This window comes from Pteropus medius, unplaced genomic scaffold (assembly GCF_902729225.1).
Source record: "Pteropus medius unplaced genomic scaffold, Ma_sr-lr_union100, whole genome shotgun sequence".
Lineage (NCBI taxonomy): Eukaryota > Metazoa > Chordata > Mammalia > Chiroptera > Pteropodidae > Pteropus > Pteropus medius.
This window is the reverse complement of record NW_024349801.1, coordinates 11,957,864-11,976,113: the sequence shown is the minus strand read 5'-3', so window position 1 is coordinate 11,976,113 and position 18,250 is coordinate 11,957,864. Positions and strand designations below refer to the sequence as shown.

Sequence of the window (18,250 nt, the reverse complement as noted above, 5' to 3'; positions counted from 1 at the left end):
GCTTCCACTGGATAGAACGCTCCATCATTTATCGTGTTATTGTTCCCTGCATATGCCCCACTGTTAACAATTTTCATGTTGTATTTCAAACATGCTTTTTAATGTCTGTTCCTCCTATGGACTGTAAACTCAGGAGAGGGATGGTTCCTTGACCATTTTTGTATTCTCAGGCTCCATGGTGTACTTCTTACTCTAAGGAAGCTATCTGACCAGACATCAAAGGTAGTTTTCTTGTTCCATCTTAAATTCAGGCCTCAGCAAAGAGATCGAAGGCCGGATTATTACCTAATCATGCATGTGGGCAGTGAACATGCTATTTCCAAGTGATGAATTAAGCACTTTAGGCATTAATGAGACCTTTAGTTCTCCCTAGCGTCAGGGAATTATAATACCTAGAAATGAACACAATGAACGTAGCCTCCATCCATTTATAACTAAATTCATGTGGTTTTTTTTTCCCCTACAATTATGAGATGTTTTATATTTTGGAAATTTGACTTCTTAAGTTCCATATAGGAATACATTCTTATTGTCGTTTCTATTCCACTAACATAGATTTATAACTAATTCTTCTTTGCCAATTTTCTCCTGTTTCTGTTTTTACAAAAGGAGCTGGTGGCTGGTCTCCACTTGTGTCCAACAAATACCAGTGGTTGCAGATTGACCTTGGGGAGAGAATGGAGATCACTGCTGTGGCTACCCAAGGAGGGTATGGGAGCTCCAACTGGGTGACCAGCTACCTCCTGATGTTCAGTGATAGTGGCAGGAACTGGAAACAGTATCGGCAGGAGGACAGCATCTGGGTATGTTTCTTTAACGGAATACACAGATTCGCAGGGAAAGAAGGATATTCATCCCTTCATGTTTACTTCATTCCTGCATGAAACGCTTAACCTAAGTTGAGAAGCGGAATGTTCAAAATTACTTAGAAAACATTTTTTAAGAGAAAAATATGTGAATATTAATTTTCTAACACATTTCATGGTATAATTTATGAAACTACTAAAGGTAAATTTATTTCACAGAGTCCTCATAAATTGAAAATGAAATCCTTATTAGTCCACTAAAAAGTGTGGAAGTCTAAGAAATAAACATAACATGTATAAAATTTTTAAATTTTGTTCAATAACATAGTAGTTTTATATTGTCTTTAAGGTTAGTCAAGAGAATTTATTCTTTTTATTTCCTCTGATGATTCTGAGATTTCTGAATTAATTCAACTCCCTCTCCATTCTTTTTCCCTTTCTCCCTCTCTCTTCTCTAGTATATGGTGCTTTTTATATAGAATATTTGGAGTATTTATATATATATATAATATATACATATGTATACATATATACACATATATGATTTATATATAAACCATTCTCTAGTCTTTTTAAAATGTGTAAGTATGTGAAACGCTGTGTTTTGTGAACGAGCACAGCTCCTATAAGAGAGAGACTGTCGAGGGGGGCACTTAGTAATAAAGTGAGTATAACTTATAGTTGACAGATTGTATAGCAACACCTGGTGGAAGAAGAAAGCTAAAGGAAGCTTGCTTGGTGGCGAAGAATGGAATTCTTTGTTAGTGTAGAAAAATATTGGTTCAGATCTTACATGGGCCAGGAACAACATACTACAATCAAAGAACAATTGTCCTCCCCCATACCCCTCCTCCCCATCCCCTCTCTGGCTGAGCTGCCAGAACAAGAGAAAATGAGTAACTTAATGGAGCATCATTCTTAGCACACAGATAATTTGGAAGCCTATTTGGGCACATAATGATAATTTTCTTTGATCAGTCAACTGCCTCTCTTTGAAACTTCCTGGAACTTCTTTTTGCATTATAAACTCATTGAAGAAATGGACTGTGATTTACTCACCTTTGTACCTCTGAAGAACTTAGTGGCCATTCATTGCATGTTTATTGATGTAAATTGAATCGAGAGGTAGCCCTGTTCTTTCTCTGGAGAGCAGAATTAGGCTGGAAGAAGTTGCCTATTAGCATCTTTAAGAAAAGCTGCCTTAAAACCCAAAGCAAGTTGAAGTTGTGTATAACAGCAACAAAAAACTGGGTATGATGGTTAAATTAATTCCATGAAAACCATTCAAACTAAGGATAAAATAAACAATAACCAATAACAGTGAAAACTTAATGAGGTATTTATTTTAACTAGGTGTTTGGACTTTTACTCATTTTCTAAATTAAGCATTGGATTTTAAACTGGATCAGAAGTAGCCAATTCATGTCAATATTTAGCTGTGTTAAGTAAAATGTATGTTTTTGACATTTTAAAAAACGATAGCTCCACCATGAAAATTGTTTTTCCGTTCATCAAGCTTGGAGAAAGCCAAACCTAGACAGTGTCATTTTCCTTTTTTTCTATTCCTATCAAAGGTGAGGTGCTCAGGGTGAAATAGCGGCACGAATAATACCCTTAACTAATCCAAACCAATCAATATAAAGACAAATGGCGTCTATCACAATTACCTGTCAAGGTAATGTTATCTTTTAGATTATCCTATAATTTGTTGGTGTACTCACTGTCTTCCCTTCTTAAGTGTGAGTACACTGAAAAATAGGGCTGTACCTTCCAACCTCTCATCTCAGCATCCCCAAATCTTACCAGTACCCGCCAGGTTGCAGGTGTGGGGGAGGAACAACCTTTCTTTTACTCTCAAGGTTCTTCTGACTGGCCTAATAACCAAATAGACATGAGACAGATTAGCAAGAGAAAATAACCAAATTTAATACATACATATTTGTGAAACCCTGCATACATGAGCGAATCAGAGACCCCACATGCATGAGAGATAGAAAAGGAACATGGGTATATAAGACATTCTGAGCTAGGAATGAGGTAATGCACATTGGAGGCTTCAAAGGGTCATTGCAGAATGATAAGAAGAACAAATATTTAGTAAACAAAAGTTTGCCCTGCCATATAGGTGGGTCAAAAAGAGATTATCATTGATAACCTCTTATTATGAGCAAGGCCCCTAACTCAAGTTCTTCTAGGTAGTTAAAGGGAGGGGGAGAAGTTTCTTTTGAACTCGAAGCTAAAATCGCCCTTAGCTCAAAACAATCTGCATACCACAGAAGCACATCTTGGGGTGACTAGCTCTAAATCCCCACACAGGCAAATACTAGATGTTTGTTGAATGAATGAATGAATGAAGGAAGGAAGGAATGAGTGAATAAATGAAATGCATTTTTTGTAGGTTACTTTTATGATCACAATAACTAAAAGTGACTCCTTCCTCCCTCCATCTACTCCTTTTTTTAGCACATTTATGTTGTATCGGTTGAATATACTGAGAATTAGGATGGTACATTTCTCTCTCCCCTATAAAATATGAACTTTTTTAATGGGAGAGGATTTATCTTTTTCATCTTTGCATTTTTGTATTCAACATCCAGCGTGGCATATGACTTTTGTTGAGGGAATTAGTGAGAAAAAAATCAATGAATGACTGGATTTGAATACAGAACCCCTGTGACATAGTCAATTAGATAGGAGTATCACCTGTCATAAAGTACTTATGCCATTATTATCACTGTGAATGATTGAGTTTTCAACTCTATAAGAATCTTGGGCATGTAGGTAAAACAATCCTAAATCCTCAGACCATGGTGGTTGATATAATGACACACACATACACTCATGCTACCTGTTTATCCCAGGTAGGCTGTAGAGCTCTGTTCTATTCTACAGTCACTTAGGTTCTACTTGGAGGTAAGCTCCCTCTCTGTGTGAGTGTAGTTTGCCAAAGCAGGGAAAACAAAACTTGGTGACATTTTCACCTGGAATAACAGATGACTTCAATGTGGATTTTTTTTTTTAAACAATTTTTAATTGATGTACATAGCAAGGAATTTAGCCTTTGGTCATCATTTTACAAATATGTATTTCCTAGCTTATTTTGTTTTTCTTTTTTTCTTTTTGGTATTTTTATTTGCCAAGTTTTTCCAGATATTATGGGATGTATACAAATTAAACAAAACATGCCAATTTTCTTTAAGAGCTTCACAGTCTGCTCCAGATGATACAGATAAATCTATGAAAGAGAGTAAGGAAACACATAAGGCATTATCCAAGTATATGATGGAAGGAGGAAGAAAAGGCAATTGTTATAAATTTAGAAACAAATAAAATAAAACCCATCAACACAGATTGAAATGCTTCAGTGAGGATGCCTCATTCTTCTCTCATTTGATCCCATTTCAAGAACTAGAGAGAACAAAGACTTCTATATACCTGAAAGAATCAATAAGATGCCCTGTTGCCTCTTACAAAAAATCTTTAAAAAGAAAGAAGAAATATTTTATTTATTATCATACAGGTCACGCCCATATTTAATCAAACTGTAAGCTTGACAGATATATATTTTAAAAATTAAATATGAAAACATTTCTTTAAAATAAAATTATAGTCTAATGCTTATAAGTGTTTTTATACCAAATACTGTATTAGATGGCATATAAATATTTTACAAAAAATTAGAGTGCAAGCCAAAAAATTATTGCTCTTAAATTGAAGACAAAACAAAATCCCTCAACAAAAGTCTTTTTAGTCAGTTTATTGTGAATGATTGAAAAGTAAATGTAAGTTATAATTTTCACTCATTTAAGAACAACTGCTGAAATTTTATAAAACTAACATCTTAGAAATTATTTTAAGTAGATCAACATCTGCAGGAACTTAGCCAAATTTCCAAATTCTATCTTATACATGCCCAAGATTCTTTTTGGGCAGATTGTAAGGGCAAAGAATGAGATGGTACCAATTTTATGATGTTATGGTTCTGGGTTTGGCTGGTAAAAGATACAGAACCCCTGTGACATAGTCAATTAGATAGGAGTATCACCTGTCATAAAGTACTTATGCCATTATTATCACTGTGAATGATTGAGTTTTCAACTCTATAAGCTAGACAGGGCAGAAACACTACCTGCAAGGATTTTAACATGCATTTGTCTCCAGTCAAATAAATAAGCAACTGGGAGATTTCAGTAGAAAACCAGAGGCGGCGGAAATACAAGTAGAAGGTGTAGTGAGAGCTTGGTGAACTCTCTGCCTTATGAGTTGCATCTATCGTAGCCCTTGCCCTATGTTGAGCCCTTATTTGAGTGACCTAAGCCTACAAAAATTATTTGTGGTCACATAAAGTATGACAGTACTAAGGCCATGTGTTTCTACATGTCAAATCATCAAGCTTAATACATGGGCATATTTGCCTCAGCACTTGGGCAAATGCCTAGTGAATGCCTTAAGCTGTTTCTGCCTTTCAATTGTGCCTCTACTTGAATTCCAAAAAGACATTTTTATTGAAAGTCTGTATTATTAGTCTGTATCCTCAGGAAATCTCTTATTTATATTTGTATTTAACTATGAGTTCTCCACCCTTTTGAAAATGATTAGCCTAGTAGTACGTGGTTAAAAGTGGTTGACTGGATTTTTAATATGGCATCAATCATGGATCTGAACAGTTAGTTGGCTAAACACTTTCTCTGTCAAGTCATGTGGTTTATTTTACCACATTGCATCTGTGTTCATTCTATGTAACATGTCAGTCTCTTATTTGGACACACATATATTGGAACTTTATATCAATATGTATTATACAGAAAACATGTATAAATGCCTATGAACTGTAGGTACAACAACTAGAGAATAACATATTCTAAAAACATTTTACAACTCATATCTCACATTTTACCATATGACGGTTCAGTGATAACATCACCCTCTTTTCTCCATTCCTCTTGTTGTCTCTGTGACGTGATGCCATAGGTACCTACTTCTAGGTTGTCTAATTCCCTAGTCCTAGGAGGCTACATGTAAAGTTCTCCACTCTTAGAGGCATTTCTGTCCTTTTGAAATATTTCTTTATTGTTCTTTAAGACCTAGACAACTAGGTCTTCTAGAAAAAAAAATGCATTAGGCTCTTTTTCCTAATTTTAGATGTTTAATTTCCATACTTATTCAACATATTTCAATCAGAGAAGAGGACAGAAGAGTATATAAAGCTAGGAGGAGGAGATAAGACAGCACTGATAGAATTTATTCCTTAGAAATCTAAGAGAATCATCTTACTATTCTTTTAAAAATAATTCAGTAATGTGCCTAACATAAAATTAATTTTTAAAATCAGTAATTAATTTATCTTCCTGTGTATAAATAACTAGATAATATAAAAACAATACATATTCTATTTATAATACAACCAAAAATTAAAAAAAACATCAAGAACAAACTTAAAAGAACATGTACAAGATATATGAGAATAATATTTAGAATATTACTAAAAGATATAGAAGCTTTGATTAAATGCAAGGACATATCTGTTTTGAAATAGGAAACAATATTATAAATCTACTCATTCTACCTAAAATAACCCATAAAAATAAAATAATTCTGAATTTTCCATACAAGAAGTATTTATGAGGAAATAGATAAGTTAGCAAAAATAACAGTGGTAAGGAGAATCTATATGTTTGGAAAATCTTATAAATCTGTATTAATTAAAACATGTTGATACTGGCACATTAAAACATAGTGGAAGAACAAAATAGAAAATCCCTTACTAAGTCCAAATACACTTAGGATTTGCCTAAGATAGATGTAACATCGAAAATATGTGAGGAAATATAAATTAGTTAATATGGAACTTGGTAAGCTATCGCTTCTTGAAAAATAAATAACATTTTTATATCAAAATAAATTCCAGAAGAATTGAATATTTAACAAGAATACAGACACAGAAAAGAAAGTATTAAAACACAGGAAAATTTATAGATATACATATAATATTGGAAGAGGCATGTCTTTCTAAGCAAAGGAACCAAATTCAGATGCCATAGAGGACAAATCAGATAATAGAAAGCTGCATGAAAAAAATAGCACAACAACATTAAAAGAAAGAGCATAAGTTGAAAAATATTTTTATTCTATATGATGGCAATGCCCACTTAATTCTCTAGCATCAGTAGTCTTGGGTTAAGATTGGTTCTCAGCGTAAATATTCACTCACCTGCAAGTTTACTTAGATTAAAAAAAGGATCGAGGATAGGCAACAGCACAATATACACAGCAACAGCATAATGCGTGTTTAGTTATACTGAACAGCTTCTAACTATCCCAACACCTTGATAAATATGGTCACAACGAACAAAGCTGTGTGCCATCATCACAGATCAGGAAAGCCGTAGCTCTAGGTGCCTCAGCTTATATACTTTGCTAATGATGGAACTTTTCTGAGACACCTGACAACCCCGTTCTCTGGTGTACATGCATCTCGCCAATCCCGGGTTACTCACTGATCGCAGGTTATGTCTGGTTCTCTAATTTTACTGCACATTTTAATTCTGTTGCCCAGGCAGCATCGATGCCAATTAAATAATATTTAGAGGTGGAAACCCAAGTATTGAGATTTTAAAAAAATAGTTCAAGGGTGGTTCCAATTTGCTGCAAAGTATTGGGACCACTGGATCATTCAGTAAACAAACTTGACAACTAAGTACAGGTGTTTAGGTTCAGTATAAAACATAACCAGCAGGAAATCAATTCATCTTAGATACAGTATAGATTTCTTGAGTATATGTTGCAAGAAAGATTTGGCTAAAGAGCTAGGCTAGGTAAAAAAAAAAGCTATAAACCAGATGTTAACTCTGTCTCTCCAATTAGAAAGGCCCAATTCCCTTAAAATTTAAAGCTATGCTGTTTAATATGGTAGCTAATAGCTATTCAAGGCTATTTAAATGTAAAATTTTTTATTATTTAAAATGAACTAAATTAAAAACAAAGTTTTACAGTCAGACTAGCCACATTTTCAGTTCTCATTAGCTATATTAAGCCAGGTTACTGTATTGGACAATGCGGTTCTAGAACATAATCATTACCACAAAAAATTCTATTAGCATATGTAGAAAACATTTTTTTAAATTTAATAATAAAAGATTAGGCTTCATTTTGGTTTAAAAAAGAGTCCAAATACAGATGGGCAGTTCATAGAAATAAAAACATGATATATAAATATGTAAGTGTCCTCAACTTCATTCAATATTGAAGAAATACAAATCGAAATAGGTGTCAGGTAGCACTTCTTAAAATGTTGGGACCACAGTTTTATTCAAGACATAATTTTCCAAGTTGTTGTATGTAACAAAATAATGTTATCTTTAATTTTAATAGTGACACTATTAAAATAGTAATGGCTTTTCTTAAAAAGTTTTTACTACTTTATCATCGTATTATGGATACTACTGTTTAACACAAGAAGAAGCTAAAAACGTATTTTAAAGAACATTTAAGAAACAAGAAGAATGACCATTTATTCAATATTTATTATATGCCAGACACTATTCTACATGCATTATAGATATTTATTCAGTTAATCTTCACAACCCAATGAGTTAGGTACTATGACAATGCCTAGTTCCTGTTTAAGAAAACTGAAGTATGATGAGGTTATTCTTCCAAGGCCACATAGCTAGGCAGGACAAGATTTTGATATCAAAGAATCTGGCTTAAGTATCCCCTATGCTATATGTTCAAGTATCATATGTTACGAAATCAACATTTTGAAGGAGAAGTCAGATGATTCAAGACAAGAAAACACTGCCACGGGGCATAGGAGAAAAAAAGGCACACTTAAGCTCCGCTGGTGGGAGAATACATAGGTACAAACTCTTTAGAAGGTAATGATTGATTTTAGTAAACCGAAGAAAGGGATTACAAAACAACGTTGGTTAATGCTTTAAATCTACCCGAATATACAATCTACACCAAAAAGCAACTCAAACAGCTCGTGTGATTTATCCTGCAAGTTCACTTGCACTGTGCAAAGGAAACACATGCAAAGATATTCGTTGCAACATTGTAATAGCAAAATAATATTGATTGAATCCATCAGCAGTAGGTCACTTGCTTAAGTAAATTATAGTACCTCCACACAATGGAGTAATTTATGGCCCTCAAAAACAGATGATGTAAGCATATACTGGCTGTTTCTAGAATGAATTCCAAAACTGATGTAAAATTTTGAAGTAAGTTGTCGTTTGGTACTAAAGAATGAATCTTAAGGAGTGAAGAGGAAGCGATGGGACAATGAATGGAACATGTTTATTAAAAGCACAGATAAAGATTAGATTTATATGAGGTTTCAAATGGATAAAGCAATCAGGAAGTGAAAGAAACAAAGGATAACAGAGGAATATGGATAGGAAATAGTCCAATTATTGAATTCTGAAGGAAAATAAATAACATATATTTCCTACTTGTTATATGACATTATCCTGTATCATTTATTGATACTATAAAATCTATGGGCATTATCAATCTGAAGCATCATATATTATTTTAATATTTATTTTGTTAGTAGTTTAAAATATATATTTATATTTATGTAATGGTTGGGTGGCACTTATAATCTTTGATCATATTATGACAGGATGGAGAAACACATTAGTTCAGATTCTTAGCTGGTCTCTGAGTCAGTGCCCAGTCAGAAAAGCAGAAATTATTCCAGGCATCTGAAACTGGGAAGACATCATAGGAAACTGGTTACAGGTGATGGAAAAGCTGATCAGTCCAAGGTGTGGGTGTGAGGCAACTCAGAGCTTAGCAAAAGCAAGAAGATAGTGTAACTCCAAGAGCTGGAGAGATAATGAGAAGATGATGCTTCCAGAGCTTAGAGGCTGACATTGTTCAGTTAGTGCCAGAACCGTGGCAAGGGCTACCCAGTCGAGGATTATGGAAGCAAGGGGTGCCCACTAGGAGCAGGAGCTTTGTAAAAGACTCAGTCACTACCAAGAAGCTGCCTGAGGCATAGCAAAATAGAAAGAAATATCCTGGTTCCTCCCTTCCTTTGACCCACCAGTCTTTCTCTAGTGCCCAGCTGGAAGCTTGTGAACTCGAGAGACTTGGATTCTCAGTCTACATCACTCGACCCTCCTGTGTCTTAGAACAGATCAGGTTCTAAGTGAAATAAGAAAATAACTAGTACAGCCCTAAGAAAGTACGTTACTAAAGACAACTCACCTCTATGAGCTTCCTTTTCTTTACTTACAGAATGAGGGTGCAAATAGAATACAGGTACTTAGTGATATCTCGTTCCCTTTCAGTTGCAAAATTGCATGCTTCTCCATCAACCTATAAGGAAAATAGATCAATAATATTTCGATACTGAAGTAATTGAGATTTAAGACAGTAAGTCTCCACCTAAGTTTATGTTAACTAATGCCACATTTATAACGTTTTACATTTAGCTCTCTTTCCTTCTGTTAACATTCACGAGTATGCAAAGCTAGCAAAGAACAGTATTTCAGTATTCCGAAAGAAGAGAGTCCATGGTGAAGATGAAATCGTTGGTTTAGGGTCCTCCTTTTTTTTTTTTAAACACATGATCTACTTTAAGGCAGTAGAATGATGCTATCTTTAATAAATTAAGGGATTCGATGTTTTGTTGTTTATCAAAATATGTACTGTAGTATAGACTTGCTGTCTGTGTGAGAAAGATAGCATTGCTCTGTTTCTCATCAAACATTTTGCAGGTGGGTGCCAAGGCTCACTGCAGAGGAACAGGTAGAAGAGTCTATGTGTAGATTAAAACACACCTGTTGTTGCTTCTGGGATGGGATTATTACACACATTTGGTGTACAAAAACCAGCGCACTACTATATGTTTTGCTTGGAAATGTTTTACTTGGCTGGCAGACCTAATGGCTCTGTCCAACTCTAAACTTGGTACGTTTCGTTGACGACTTCCTTGTGTACCACGGCTCCCGCCTCAGATGCTCAATTGTTACTCTTAGGATATTCATCAAAATACAAGATTTCTTGTATTTTCAGTTTTCTTTTGGATCATACTTTTAATTTATCTGAGGCCTACTTGCCAAATATTCTTCAATGCATTCTTTCAACTCAGGGCCTTCTAACCACTTATTCTCTAGCCCCCCCGCCCTACCACTTTTCCATTTACTAACTCATCTCTAGGGTCTTATTTCCAGTGACATCTGCACTAGTGTTATTTCCAGGGTGTCTTTCTGGGTGACTTTGCATTGTTTGTTATATATAACCTTAATTAACTGAATTTCAAACTCATTCACAGATATTTTTATTCTCTTTTACTCTACTTATATGTTTTCCATTATTCCAAATTATACACATGACATAACTAAATACCCAAATGCTACTGGCCAAAATGCATAATATGTGCACTGTCTTCATTGAAAAGTGTAATCATTTCTTAATTAAGGATGTGAATTCCTAGGAGATAGGAACATCATGCTTTTTGGCTAATGTGGTTTAGAATAGATATTAATAATACCATCATAGTAAAAGGAAACACTTTTATGATTACCTACTTCAAATCCAAAACGCAATAATCTTGTTTACAATGCAGAGGTCTGTGTATGTACTGAGTTAAAGGCATGCATCTGACATTTTGTATAAATATGTAAAAAAAAACCTTTTAATCATAGGAACCAGAACTTGAACCAGGCGACTTTATGTATCCATATTTCCAATTGCCTTTAGTAGTCATGCCTCTAAGTTGGCATTGTCTAAGATTTTCTCTTCATATTGTTATCTGCATCTTACTCTTTTCAGAAATGTTCTATAGCTGTGCCAAAGAAACGATTCAAGTGTTAGAGCATTTGTCCAGAAGTGGCCATGACTATGAAAGGAGGAAAGAAAACACGAAGCAAAAATAGTAGGAAATACTCTACAGAGTTGTGTCTATAAATCAGAGAGATGCAGTTCAAAAGAAATCATATTTGACTTGTATTCTGCAAATGAAATTTTTATTTGGCTTTGAACTCCTGTCTTCCATTCTCTATTTCTTATTGTTATTATTAATCTCTCATACTGAAAGGTTGTCTTCCTTTTGGAGCCTTGAAAATTTTAAGTACTTAATAATAGCATTCCTTTTCAATAAGAGAGAGAGAAGAGAAAAATTGCTGGAGCAGTGAAAAGAAATCCTCGGGGAGCGGTGACTTTATTACAATATGTTAGAATCATCATGAGTTGGGGTGGGCTGGGGAATATCAGTTTCAGGGAAAAACTTGTGTTTATTTTAGCAAGTTTGTGGAAAGTTGCAGAAAATTGCCCCAAGAGCTACAAAGCTATTATGGTAATAGCAGTTCCATCTTATACCCTGAAATAACAAAAGGTTAAATTTTTTTTTTCTTTTTTGCTAATATGCCACTTTGGAAATTGTCTTTCTATCCTTGGATCAGAATAAACACATGATTTAATTAAGCTCATTGTGATATTTGTGCTGTCTTTAAAAGTCTGCATGTCACATATGACAAATAAATATAAACTTCTCTAAATGAGAAAGAAATTGGTCTGTCCAGTTTCTCTTTTCCCATAAAATCAAGCCATTTAGTTACATGCACACACAACATTGAATTTCCATGTGGGTTATTCTCACTTTCTTAGTTTGTACTTTAAAATTCCTAGTCTTTGAATATTTAATCCATCTGAGCTGAATAAAGTATATACTTGATTATAGCACAATTTTTTAAAAGAAATTTTTACTAACAAGGATCTATGTTTGGTGTGATTAGAGCAGGCATATATTTATGACAATACATCCCTTCTGTCTCATCCTACTTTGAACATTGCATAGAGCTTCACACTGGAGTCTTTTGCCGTGTGGAAAACCTGCATGACTTTTCATGGTGGACCACACTACAGAACAATGGCTGTCTCTTGCTTCTGCTCCAGGGAAAGTACCTGTGAGCCATCTTCTCTTCCACTGAAACTCACCATTACCAGGCTCCTGCACTGGAAACAGAGTGACTGGATCTGATCATCTGGGGCAGGTGTAGCAAATAACATTAGCGTACTGTTTCAGTTCCTGTGTGTGTACTTATGGTGGCTTTCTGAAAACAATGGCCCTATTTCTCTTGTCTGAGCCAAGAGAGACTCAAATAGTTGGCATGTCAAGCCAAGTCCAGTTCAGGGTACCATAGCTATAGCACACAAAAGGAAGAGTCGAGAGCCTGTGGGTGGCAGTTAAGGATGCCATCCCTGTGATCAGATTGCATGCTTTCAGATGCAGGCTCCATCTCTTACAAGTTGTGTGATCTTGGGCAAGTTGCTTTCACCTTCTCCGAAAAATGGCCATAGCAATAATACATTCTTGAATCTACGTAAAAAAGCAAAAGAAAATGAGCAGGGTAAGAATGAGGCTAAAGCTGAGGATAAAGTGGAGAGAAAGGGGGAGGGAGGGTAGGATGGAGTAAGGGAAGGAGTAAGGAAGGAAGAAAGGAAGGAAGGAAAGAAGGAAGAGAAGGAAGGGAGCAAGCTTTGCAGGATTAAATGCAAAATGAAAAACCCTCAGACAAAATTAACAGTAGATCTGAGGTTATGAGCAATTCAGCCAACAGGTGAGAATAAATGCCTTACTGAATGTAATGGTTTTTGGAAAGGAAACATGATAAAGAGGAGGGCAGAGGAAATGGCAATATTCTTCTCAGTAGTTTGACTGTGTAGAGAAGGAGCGAATGGCAATAAGGAGACAAGGACAAGTGATGCCTAGACAGATGGAGGATCTGTAAGTGGAAAGATTTGAGCAGGATTATAACTTGAGTGGTTAAGCCCATGCAGGTCCAGAGGTTGAACACGAAGGTGATTTCAGAGGGTAGGTGATGGAACAAAGGGATCCAGATCACAGTTGGCTTTCAAGAGAGTCATATCTTCTTATGAAAGAAGAAAAAAGTAAATATGAGTTTGAACTTCAGTCTGTAGAATGGGCCTTTGATGTGCAAAAAGATCCCATATTTACTGAGAACAGAGAGGGAGAAGTGAGGATGGTGCCAACTAGGAAAACGATCCCCACAGAGCACTGAGAGGCCATCATAGGCTGGTGCCTACAAACGGGGCACCTGGATACACTGTCGTTTGGTTTTCCTCAGCCATGCGCAGCTGCCCATGTGTAGAAGCAGAGGGTGTAGATTCTTAGTTTGACCCAGGGTTGGTATCTATAGTGATACTGTGGTGAGAGGTCACTAGCACAAGGGTACATATGGGCTGGCAACAGCATAGAGGAAGGAAAGTACCATAGGTTAGCACCATGTAGGAGAGGAAGTGAAATCAGGGGGGTGCTCATGGAAGATTGTATTAGTCAGAGTTCTCTGGGAGAAATGGAACCAAAAGGATGTACATAGATTTATTTTAAGGAATTAGCTCATGTGACTGTGGTGGTTTGGCAAATCCAAAATCTGCAGGGTAGGCTGGCAGGCTGGAGGCCCAGGGAAGAGTATCAGTTCAAATCCAGTTTGTTGGCAGAATTACCTCTTATTTTTGTGAAGTCAGTCTTTATTCTACTAAGACCTTCAACTGATTAGACAAGGCCCACCTACATTATAGAGAGTACTCTGCTTTATTCAAAACTCTACTTATTGAAATGTCAATCTTATCTAAAAAAATACCTTCACAGAAACATTTAGAATCATGTTTGACCAAATGTCTGGGTGCCATGATCTAGATAAGTTGACACATAAAATTAACCATCACAGAGATGAAGGAATTCAAAGGAATAGTAGAGTTACTGAGGCTGAAGAAAAACAAGTGGGGAGGATAGGAGTGGGGGAACTGGAAAAATCTAGTGGTCTAGAGTCAAAGAGTAGAATATAAGCATTTGCAATTTCAGAGGTGGTACACTCACAGGAAATGCTTAAGTACCAAGGTGTGGCCAGGGAGGTGTTATAGGGTAGCGTGTGAAGGCCATTTTAGTTCAGTGTGTTTTATGGGTCATCAAAAGGATGCTGAAGCAGAGAATTTCTGAGAAGGCTGCAGTGAGTAGGAGGGAATGACCTGCAGTTTGAGAGAGGACTTAAGCCAAGAGGGGCAGAATTTGATATAACCCTCTGGTATTCATAAAAAAGGAGAAGAAATGTGTTTTCTCTGTCTTCTTCTTTTTGTTGGCTTATTTTCATGAGGAAGAAAGAAAAATTATACAGAATTGACAGGACATTTATAAAAATACTTAATGACTCCGTAGAGCCTTTGGGATAAGTGAGTGAACTTCACTTTAGATCTCAAAGTGTTGATTTGGATTTCATGGGACATGCTAATCTCTTCTAGAAGCATGCTCACAGACACACCCCAAAATAATGTTTTACCAGCTATCTAGACATCTCTTATCCCAGTCAAATTGACACATGAAATTAACCATCACAGATGCATGCCTTTCATTCTACACCATTCCTCCGCTATTATGGGATCTAATTAAATCTGTGCTCTACTCTCTGGTCCTTAACAAATTGCTCCAATTGACAGAAAGATATGGGAAATAGAAGAGAATGCCAGAGGATCGTGATTTTTGGAAGTGACCGTGGAAGCCTTTCCAGAAAAGTTCATATATCCTGAAAGAGAATGAAATGAGCCGTAACTCTTAACACCTTACTTTCTCACCACAATCTAGAAGTTAGTTTTACTCTGCTAGTTCTTATTCTATTTATAATTTTCCTTTCCATTAAAAATTTAAATCGTAAAATTTGTTTTCCCATTTTAACTTTCTTTGGAGTTGGCATTGATTTCACTTTCTGTTTTTTCCCTTTCTGACTTCAGCTGAGTCAATTCCAAAATAATGCCACTCTTCCTCTTACTGATTTTGTCTTATAATTGCCATTCTACCTTGTAGATTGCAGCCAGAGGTCACACCCTAATCACTCAGATGCTTTTTTATCATTCATGTGAGATGCAACTATTAATCATGTTTTCCCTCCCAGTGGAACTGGAGATTAATCAAACTGTGACATTTTCTTTTGAGCAATTTCCTATATCCTACTTCTGATTTAGTAGTTATGTGCACACATCAGTTTCAATCATTAGTGACTGATCTTAGCTGGTTCTGACCAGGACAATGGTCTTCATCTTTTCTCTAAATTGATTCATGGATGTGTAATATTCTGGCTTTTTGTTCTGTACTTGGGTTAATGATTTGTGAAGGATTTCTCTGTGCTTAAATTTAGATTTAGAAAGATATGTTTAACATCTATATAATGCTGTACATCGTGATGACCTCAGGGTACAAAGCCCTTGACTATGAGTATATTTGTCTGTCTAGTTTAATGACATTCAAAGTTTCTACATTGATGTAGGAAGTCAGAATTGAATAGTGAATGTTCTGCATATTTTTTGAGAACAATATTCTATCACCTGAAACCCAGATTTACTGCATTATCTTAAGACATTCTACATCCATTATATTATACTGGAAAATAAATGTGTTTGAAATGACCCTATGTATTTAGGACTAGACGACATACATTATATCTTATTTTAATTTGAATAAGATATAATATATAAAGGGTTTGTGGCATATAATATGGAGATTAGGTGGGGTTGAAGGTGGTGCCAGGTACTTATGATTGCTGAGGGGATCGTACTGTTTCTGACATGAGTACACAGGACTAGGAGTTGTGTATGCTGAACAATTCCAGGCTACTCTGTATGACATAATTGGTCTTGGTTTCATCGATGAAAAGAAAATTGGAAGCTAAGTTCCATACTTTTCTTCAGATTGCAAGATCACTTTGATATTAGTGTTGCTGTACTTTTAAAGGAAATGATGGGTGCATTTTATATTCTGTAATTTATCTGCTTTTTATCCATTTTAAAAATGCTCACAGTTATGTGAATAGACTCAAGCACAGCGTAACAATAAGATGACTAAGAGATGACTTTGAAACTGAATGTGATTACAGGGATTTTTTTTTTCTTTCTTGAAAACATTCATCAATTGCTTATTTGAGATACTACTTCTATATAGCCTAAGAGCTGTGTTATTAACACTAGACAATGCTTGGAACAAAACAACATGTACTCAAACTATCCATAAATATTTAAAGTTTTATAACGTAGCAGTTACCAAGGATAGAGCCAATATGTTCTCAGGAAGTCATATATACCGGACGCTTCTTTCACACCACAAGCATCAATATGTGAACCTTAGAATGCTAAGAAAAAGTTATGACCCATCATGAACTCACTTTCTTTTAAGTTAGACGTCTGCTGTGGTGATAATTATTATATTACTATTAATTTCAGACCACCTCCGGGCCTTGTCTTGTTGTTCTCCTCTGTAAATGTGCTCTGTGACTTTCACTAGTTTTTCCCCATTCCTTAGAATTTCTGTTCTCTGTTGCCTATTATCATTTATCCATAGTTACTTTTCCCTAAAACTTTCTCAGCAAATTCTCAATACTTTCACAGTCTTCACCAAAATGCAATTCATCAGGTGGGCTAAATTTTAAAATCTGACCATTTTAATGAAAAGAACCTTTTTTTCCTAATTTGACAGTCTTCAAAACTCAGCAGTCCCTAGGCACATTAACGAGGCCGCTCACATGCCTTTGGAGTGAGTGTCCAAAGGTGGCACTTGAGACAAGATGCAATAGCCTCCCTGTCCCTTCAACTCAAGTCTTTTCACAACAAAGACTATGAGAAATGTACAGCTCTCTCATGGGAAGCCATAATAATAGTTCTGACACCATGCTAATGGAAGGAGAACGCAGGTGGCCAGAGGAATTAGGTTAGAAAAGGCTCCAAAATATACTGTAGGGTGTCCTGGATTCTATTTCCCTTTTCTTCATGAGATCATCACTTTCATCTGGATAATCTTTAAAGGGTGAAGACCAGTTAAAAAGATTAACGTGTGGCTGCTTACCTCTACTCTTCACATTTGTTTAATTATCTTGACAAAGACAAGGTGAAGAAAATAGGTAGGGTCTACTGCCATTTATTTAAATAAAGAGAATGAAAATAGACACATAGATTTACATATTTGCTTTTTTTTTCAGTAAATGAGAAGATAAGCAAGGCAACTTTTTCTTGCACGATTTTTAAAATTTTTTTCAATTATAGCTGACATTCAGTATTTTATATTAGTTTTAGGTGTATAGCATAATGGTTAGACAGTTATATAATTTATGAAGTGATTCCCCCCAATTAGTCTAATACCTACCTAGAACAAGACAATCTTTTTTTTACATACCAATTAATAATTTTAACAAACCTAGTAACTTGTTTTTCCAAACCTTTTTGAGATATAGCTACATATCATACAATTCAGCCAGTTAAGGTGTACAATTTAATGGCTTTTAGTATAGTCGGAGTTGTGCACTATTACTACCTAAACAAGAAACACCATACCTTTTAGTAATTCCTCCTCATTCTCTATCCCCTCTCCCAAACCTCAGCAACCACTGATCTATTTCCTGTCTCTACAGATTGCCTATTCTAGACATTTC

General features: G+C 35.5%; 1 protein-coding gene across 1 annotated transcript in view; it reads left to right on the top strand.

The window, feature by feature from the left end:
* The window catches only part of CNTNAP4 (contactin associated protein family member 4), a 222,609-nt gene that overhangs the window by 68,550 nt on the left and 135,809 nt on the right, over positions 1 to 18,250 (top strand). The window contains exon 3 of the mRNA XM_039888850.1: positions 610 to 803. Coding sequence (XP_039744784.1) covers positions 610 to 803 — 194 coding nt within the window. The remainder of the gene's footprint in view (positions 1 to 609; positions 804 to 18,250) is intronic.